Raw genomic sequence first — 8432 nt, 5'->3', positions numbered from 1 at the left:
TTGCCATTGCCAGTTTTTCGTGGGCATTGTCACTACTGTAAATCGAATTACAGTAGAGAAGAATTACAGTAGTGAGCATATATTTTCCCATAATCCTTTGCTATTTACAGTATTACACTGTTGGCTTATTTAACAGTATTATACTGTACATATTACAGTAAAATACAGTTAAAATGACAAAAATCCGTTACAGTGAGCAGAAGGAATAACGACTCTCTCTCTCTCTCTCTCTCTCTCTCTCTCTCTCTCTCTCTCTCTCTCTGTAGTGAAGTACATTAAGGAGATGTCAGCGTTTTTTAAGGGTGGCTCGACGTCGGGACCCCCAGTGCTGGACTCTCCTCCATCCACCCCACAGAAGCAGTCGGACCCCGCGCTTAAAGAGACCCGGAGCCTCCCGCTCCGAATGTGCCATGTGACCCGCAAACAGTGTCCGCCTGACACAGAGGACCGGTACAGACACACACACAGCTTATATATTCAGTCTCATTATCATAACATCAGGACTTACTCCATTTCAAGCATTAAACACTTTCTATGCCAGATTGCTAAACTACTAAACAGTTATCCATTGTATTCGGGCATTAAAATGTTTTGTTTTGTTTTTACATGAAGGAAGGAGCTTTAGCAGGCATTGTTTTTTTTCCTCTAATAAACCCAGACACAGTTATATATCGATTTATAATAATAAAAATAGATAATATACACTTCTGTTCAAAAGTTTGGGGTCAGTATGATTCTTTAATAAAAAATCAAAAACACAGTAAAAATGTTGACATTTTATTACAGTTTAAATTTGTTGTTTTCTATGTGAATATATATAGTAAAGTGTAATTTATTCCTGTGATCAAAGCTGAATTTTCAGCATCATTACTCCAGCCTTCAGTGTCACATGATCCTTCAGAAATCACTCTAATATGAGGATTTGATGCTCAACAAACATTTATGATTATTATCAATGTTGAAAAACAGTTCATAATTTTATGGACACCGTGATACATTTTATTCTTCAGGATTTCTTGATGAATAGAAAGTTCAAAAGAACAGCATTTATTTAAAATAGAATCTTTTGTAACATTATACATGTCTTTATTGTCACTTTTGATCAATTTAATGTCCTTGATGAATAAAAGTATGAATTTCTTTAAAAAAAACTTTTGAATAATATAATATAATATAATATAATATAATATAATATAATATAAAATGTCAAAAAGTATTTAATAGATTTGTAATATTGGCCATTGTTTAAATTAAGCCATAACAAACTTATTTTATTTTATATTGCATGGATTTGACTGTGATTGAATGAACCTCCTGTCATCAAATTCTACAGTAATGCACCCAAAAATCAGCCGACAATTTCACTAATTAAATATATTAGTTGGCAAAAGAATGGTTTATAATGATTAGTATGGCATTATGCCTATTATTTAAAAGCAATATGCGGCGAGAGGTCATCCTGAGACTTGTGGTGTGAAGTCTCCTCTTCGGTCCTCCTCTCGGTAGGTATTTCGAGGTGGTGTCGTCGGACAGAAAGCAGTCGGTGTTTCTGCGGGCGAAGGATCAGGCGATGGCTCAGGCCTGGTATAACGCCATCCAGACCGGCAGCGCAGCTTTACTGAGCAGAGCCAAAGAAGAGCTGAAGACCCTGCAGTCCAGCCTCGACATCAGGCACATCGGCTGGATCATCGAGCAGGTGAGAAACACACACACACACACACACACACATGATGAGATATGAGAGAGAGAAATCATGCAGCAGAACCTGATGTGTGTGTGTGTGTGTGTGTGTGTGTGTGTGTGTGTGTGTGCGTGTGTGCGCGTGTGTGTTGTCAGGGTTCAGAGAGGCCGATACTGGCGGTGTTGACGGACAGAGATCTACTGTTGTACACATCTCTACCTGACAGCAAAGAGACTCTCAGCAGCCCCGACAAGAGCTATCCGTTAATTACCACCAGGTACACACACACACACACACACACATACACTCACATACACACATACACTCACATGCACACTCACACACACACACACACACACACGCACATGCACATGCAAACACACACTCACATGCACATACACACTCACACACACACTCTTAAATGCACACACTCATATGCATTCACACACACACATGCACTCACACGCAAACACACACTCACATGCACATACACACTCACACTCTTAAATGCACACACTCATATGCATTCACACACACACACATGCACTCACACGCAAACACACTCACATGCACATACACACTCACACACACACTCTTAAATGCACACACTCATATGCATTCACACACACACATGCACACCCACACACATGCATGCACTCACTCACATGCACACGCACACACTCAGGCATACACTCACACACACACATGCACACGCAAGCACGCACACACATACACAAGCAAGCACACTCACACACTCACACGCACAAGCACACTCACTCACACACGCATGCACACTCACACACACTTACTAATATCTTTTATTCTTTCTTTCTTTAATTCATTCATATACACACATTCTTAGACTATTTAGCATACATTTTTTTCTTCCAAAAACAAAATATATATATATATACATGTCTCATCTAATCATATTTTTAGAGCCTCATCTGTTCAGTTTATCAAGTAGATGAGTAATGAGTTGAGTTGTACGTGTACTAATATGTGCTCTGTGTGTGTTGTGTGTGTGTGTGTGTGTGTGTGTGTGTGTGTGTGTGTGTGTGTGTGTGTTGTGTGTGGTGTGTGTGTGTGTGTGTCAGGCTGGTTCACTCTGGGCCGGGGAAGAGTTCCTCAGTCCACGACTCTGAGCTGACGTTCGGTCTGCGTTTGGGCACGAAGCAGGGGGTGGAGACGCACCTGTTCAGAGTGGACACCGCCAAAGACCTGTCCACCTGGACACACCTGCTGGTGGAGGGCTCCCACGGGGCCGCCGAGCTCGTGCAGGAGGTCACCACAGGTAACACTCACACAGACAGTGGACGAACAGGTGTGATCTAGTGATGTAGTTCATGAACGATTCGTTCATTTTCAACGAATCTTTAATATGACTCATGACTACAGAGTTGTCTCAGAGAGTGATTCGTTCATTTTGTGTTGACCACGCATGCGCACAACATCCCATAGATTCTGTTCATGAAGCAGAAATGATTAGTTCATCTCCGAGTCTTCAGGTTCAGGTCCGAGTCTTTCGTTCTTCCTGTCAGTCCCATAGAGGCTATGCTGTCAGTACCAGAAAGACAAATGATTAGTTCATCTCTTGAGTCTTCTCACTCTTCTGGTTCGGGTTCAAGTCGTTCGTTCTTCAAGATCAGACACTGACGAGTCGACTGAACTAATGTAACGTCTCGAAGTTCGAACCCGAAGACAGACACTATAGCGGGGAACTATAGTCTTGGATCAGGAGGAGAGGTGAACTAACAGACTGCAATAGCCTGAACTTAAGACCCAACTAATCAATTAATTCAACATTTCGGTTTCTTATAATTTGGCTTTGGCTGCAAGTTTAATTTTATTTTTTCAAATGTAATCAACATTTTCGTAAGTACTAGATGCGTTGGGCTATTTAACATGACATTTTAATTATAGTCTGCTGAAATGAACGAAATGACTCGCAAAAAGATTCGTTCATTTTGCTGAACGAGATTCAAAGATCCGAGTCAGTAAAATGATCCGAACTTCCCACTACTGGTCTGATGTGCGTGTGTGTGTGTGTGTGTGTGTGTGTGTGTGTGTGTGTGTGTGTGTGTGTGTTCATATCGCCCTCTGCTGGTTCAGTGCTGCACTCCAGTGTGTTTACACCAGACAACCTGTGGAGGAATAATCACAGCCAGAGAGATGTGTGTGTGTATTTAATTAAGAGTCCCTCAAACTTGCATAGGGACTTTTCTTTTGAAGTAATCGCTCCTCATAGTCACACAACCTGTTTTATTAAGTTAGGTGCTATAAATACTATTAAAGCATGAGATTTTAACCTGCACTACTCTGTGTTTATCCCTCCTCATGCCATAAGTTTGTATATTTATATACACTATTACAGTGTTTTTTGCCTATTTCATTTTAATTCATATTTAATTTTCATTCATTTTTGTTATGTGTGTCTGTCAGCTTTATTATTTTAAACAAATTACTATTTAGGTTTAATTTATTTTTATTTAAATTTTGCATTTATTTCCATTTCGTAATTTTTGGTGCTTAAACTTATTTCAGTAAATTGCCAAGGCAAAATCTCAAATATCAGTTTAGCTGAAGTTTTTCTAAACTAATATTTCTATTTTTTATTCCAGCTTTATTTAAACATTTTTCCTAGTTTTTCCTTGTGATTGAAGCCCGTGATCCTGTGTGTTTCCTGCAGCGTGCAGCTGGAACGGGAAGCCGTGTTTGTTGAGCGTTCACATAGACAAAGGCTTCTCGTTGTTCACGGAGGAGGCCGGCGTCAGGAAGAACGTTCTCCTCCAGCAGCCGTTCGAGCGTCTGCGCATGTCCTCAGACGACGGCGTACGCATGATGTTCCTCGACTTCGGAGGCCCAGAAGCCGAGATCGTGAGACACGCTTTTGCACTTTTCACCCTGATTGTTTATGAAGCATTACTCCTTCCTAGAGCTGCACGAGTCTGGATAAATCCAGAATCACCATTTTCTAGTTTCGAACAGAGATCACGATTCTCCCATGATTCTGAACAGACAACTAAACAAAATAACATGTCATTTTTACTAGAGGTTCTGACAAAATGTTAATTGCTGCAGTCTATTTAAAATGTTTAATTACTCTGAATTAAGCACTTAAAAAATAGATATATTTGAGGATTGAGTGAATGATTCAATGTCTCACTTCACTTGATTCAATTAATGGATGAATCAGTTGTTTGAATGATTCTCTTGAATGAATGATTCAATGACTCGCTCAAAAATACTTCACTCGTTTCATTACTGGATGAATCAAGTGTTTTTGAACAAATATCTTGAATGAATGATTCAATGACTCGCTCAGAAATACTTCACTCGTTTCATTACTGGATGAATCAAGTGTTTTTGAACAAATATCTTGAATGAATGATTCAATGACTCGCTCATAAATACTTCACTCGTTTCATTACTGGATGAATCAGTGTTTTTGAACAAATATCTTGAATGATTCAATGACAAAATATCTTGAATGAATGATTCAATGACTCGCTCATAAATACTTCACTCGTTTCATTACTGGGTGAATCAGTGTTTTTGAACAAATATCTTGAATGATTCAATGACAAAATATCTTGAATGAATGATTCAATGACTCGCTCATAAATACTTCACTTGTTTCATTACTGGATGAATCAGTTGTTTTGAATGATTCTCTTGAATGAATGATTCAATGACAAATACATTTTAACAGTCACTTGTCGCCACCTACTGGCGTAACGATATAATCGATACAAACGTTATTTGAAGCAACGTTACTTTTACTCTATTTTGATGTCTTCCGTAGACATTAGTGTTTATATCTGAACTACAAACAAATCTCTATTTAATAGACTGAGCCGAATCACTGTCATTTAGGAATGAGATCATGTTTAAATCGAGATTGCAATCTTTTAACGATTAATTATGCAGCTCTACCACTTCCTATAAGGAAATGTGGTTACACTTTATTTTAAGGTGTCATTGTTACAGTGTAATTATATATTTAAGTACTGAGTAATATTAACTAACTACATGTACTTACTATAGGATTAGGGTTTGGTTCAGGGTTAGTTGCATGTAATTATGCATAATTTACTGTTATTACTATGGTAAGTGCATGTAACACATGTAACAAGGACACTGTAAAATAAAGTGTTACCGGAAATGTTGTTGCTCAGCTTTCTGGAAGAGTTTGATGAGTTCATATTGAGATCTCTTCTGAAATGCGAGATTATTAGGGTCTTTTTCTCAGGAGAAACATCTGAGAATCTCTTCAGCAAAGAGTCGATTTCTCCTTTCTGTGTAATTGAATGGCATTCTTCTCTTTCTCCTGTTTTTGTCAGCAACTGGACCTTCACTCGTGCCCTAAAACCATCGTCTTCATCATTCACTCTTTCCTGTCAGCCAAGGTCAAGCGCCTCGGGCTGTTGGCGTAACGGTGGACCACTGGACATCAAACCAAATCTCCCATCACAGACTGTCACAGACGGCCAAGACCGAAAGCCAAGCAGTGATGACTTCCTCATAGCTCTGTCCTTTTTATTCTTTCTCATTCTATTGGTTTGTATCTCGGCTAAACTTTGTGAATGTTTAAAAACATAATCACGTTAATCGTATGTTTTCAGAGCGGCGACAGAAACAAGACAAGATATTAAACTGTGTTCTAGAACCTAGTGAGTCTACATAGGCAGCATCCAGTCTGCACCTCGGCATGCTACACAGATAGTGTTCTCCACGTCAACATTATGATTTGACATTGACATGTTGCTAAGATTAAAAATGATGCAATAAGCATGCAAATAAACATAAAATAGTCCATTGCAAATCAAATAAATAAATTGAATGATTATAATTATATCAATAAGCTTAATACTTTTCAGTGTTTAATTATTTATTACAATTTCTCTTATCTTATATTGATTTTATAAGTGATTCTGCACTCAGATTTGCTGCTAGCCTTCCCATGATGCCTTGAGATGCTGTCTAAGTAGGGCGCTCACTAGGTTTTGAACAGAACTAGTGTTTCACGGTTTGTGCGAGCCGCTCTGATCATGGAAAGGGCTTTAACGTTTGGCAGCTGAGAGCGGTTTGAGAAATAAAATCTCAAATCTGTGAGAAATGACTAATTTGACTTGCTTCTGATTTTGAACATAACCTTTTTAAGATACGTCGTCTTCCAGAATATCTACTATGAATCTATGCATCTGTGAAGAGAGAGAGTCAACCTGCCAAACCCTTACTAAAGCTACCGTGGTAGTACCATGGTACGGTGATTGATTCAGATGGTGATACTGTGGTACTTGATGATTATCATATTCATATACCATAGTATTCATATGGTATGTTGATTTTGTAAGGGAAATATGGTTATGCCTCACTCTTTTGTTTATTTTACATGTCAAAACTACAAATAAAACTCTCAACGGAGAATTATAATTCAGATTTAAAATTGGACAAACCTTCATTAGATCTGAGAAACGCTTGTAATCCAGTTTGTGTTCATGTTAAATAACTAAGTTATACTGACCTCTAGTGAGCATAATGAGCATTACTAGCAGTCCAGTCCACATGCTCTGAGATGTGTTCAGAATAGCATACTGTATATACTGTGCACAATATGTCATGCATACTACATGTACATGTCACTGTATGCACTACAACATGCAACAATTGCCCAAATGAGCACAGAAAACTCTATACCACAATGCACTGCACTCGACCTTCCATTTCCATTGTGATAAATGCAGTGGATTTCGAATTTTCTTTGAATCATCATTTGATCCGACACCCAAAACTGGCATTTTTTTGCATTAATGTTCAAAACAGACTTTGGTTAATGTTTTCTCTATTTCTCATTTTGCAAGTGTTGTGGGAACGTTTCTTTTGAATGTTTTGAGCCATCTAAAGAAAAAGAAATAGATCCATAAATGATGCATGAATGACATTTTTGTTCTAATGTTTTGATAACATTATTAAAGACCAGATAACTTTAAATTAACATTATATTGACGTTACTTCTAGGCAGAACGTTCCGAGAGCCTCGGATTCTTCTGGGATGAGCAGACGCTCATCATTGTTCACAGTACAGGCAGTATGCAGTATATTCTGAACACATGCAGTATGGGTTTTCTTTCTTTTCAACTGATTTGTGTGAATAATGGCGTATTCCTCAAGGATGTCTCCCTGTTTTCTCATGTTTTTGTCTCGTTACATTGTGACGGTACTTTTACAGCCAGACTGTCCCAGCTTGCTGAGGTGGAGAATATCCTTCATGTGGCCTTTTTTTACACTCTACTAAATTGTAATATATAATTCAAACTAAACTATATTCAACCTATGTTAGCTATCAAAAGGAAAATCATTATATCCTTATTTAAACAGTGCCTTTAAGGGTTGTTTGTATATAAAATTGCAATAAATATAACTGTTGACTTCATCCGCTGGAGTTTTCTTGGGTTGTGGATCATTTCAAGAGAGGCCAGGGAACGCTTGCTCTCATATATGGTCAAAAACACGGACGAGAAGCCCAATAAAACACATACACACACACACACACCAAACACAATCCACCAACCAGCTTCTGAGGGAACATATTCAATGCATCGGCACACTGGGTAACAGCTGTTTTTGAGATGTTTCTTCTAAAATTTCTTAGGAAAAATAATGCTAGACACAAGCGAGTCACTAGATGTCATTTAGCAAGAGTATAAAATGAATGTGAATTCATCATATTGAGATATAAATAGAAATA

General features: G+C 38.2%; 1 protein-coding gene across 1 annotated transcript in view; it reads left to right on the top strand.

Annotated features, from left to right (window-relative positions):
- snta1 (syntrophin, alpha 1) overlaps window positions 1–8117 on the top strand; it is a 40040-nt gene extending 31923 nt beyond the window's left edge. The window contains exons 3-8 of the mRNA XM_084129117.1: window positions 267–450; window positions 1507–1696; window positions 1837–1958; window positions 2779–2975; window positions 4371–4558; window positions 6025–8117. Coding sequence (XP_083985243.1) covers window positions 267–450; window positions 1507–1696; window positions 1837–1958; window positions 2779–2975; window positions 4371–4558; window positions 6025–6117 — 974 coding nt within the window. The 3' untranslated portion in view covers window positions 6118–8117. The remainder of the gene's footprint in view (window positions 1–266; window positions 451–1506; window positions 1697–1836; window positions 1959–2778; window positions 2976–4370; window positions 4559–6024) is intronic.
- The last annotated feature ends 315 nt before the right edge of the window (window positions 8118–8432 follow it).

The sequence above is a fragment of the Abramis brama genome, assembly GCF_963993115.1.
Source record: "Abramis brama genome assembly, chromosome: 11".
NCBI classification, from domain to species: Eukaryota; Metazoa; Chordata; class Actinopteri; order Cypriniformes; family Leuciscidae; genus Abramis; species Abramis brama.
Note: the sequence above shows the minus strand (reverse complement) of the source record. Positions and strands in the feature narration are given on the sequence as shown.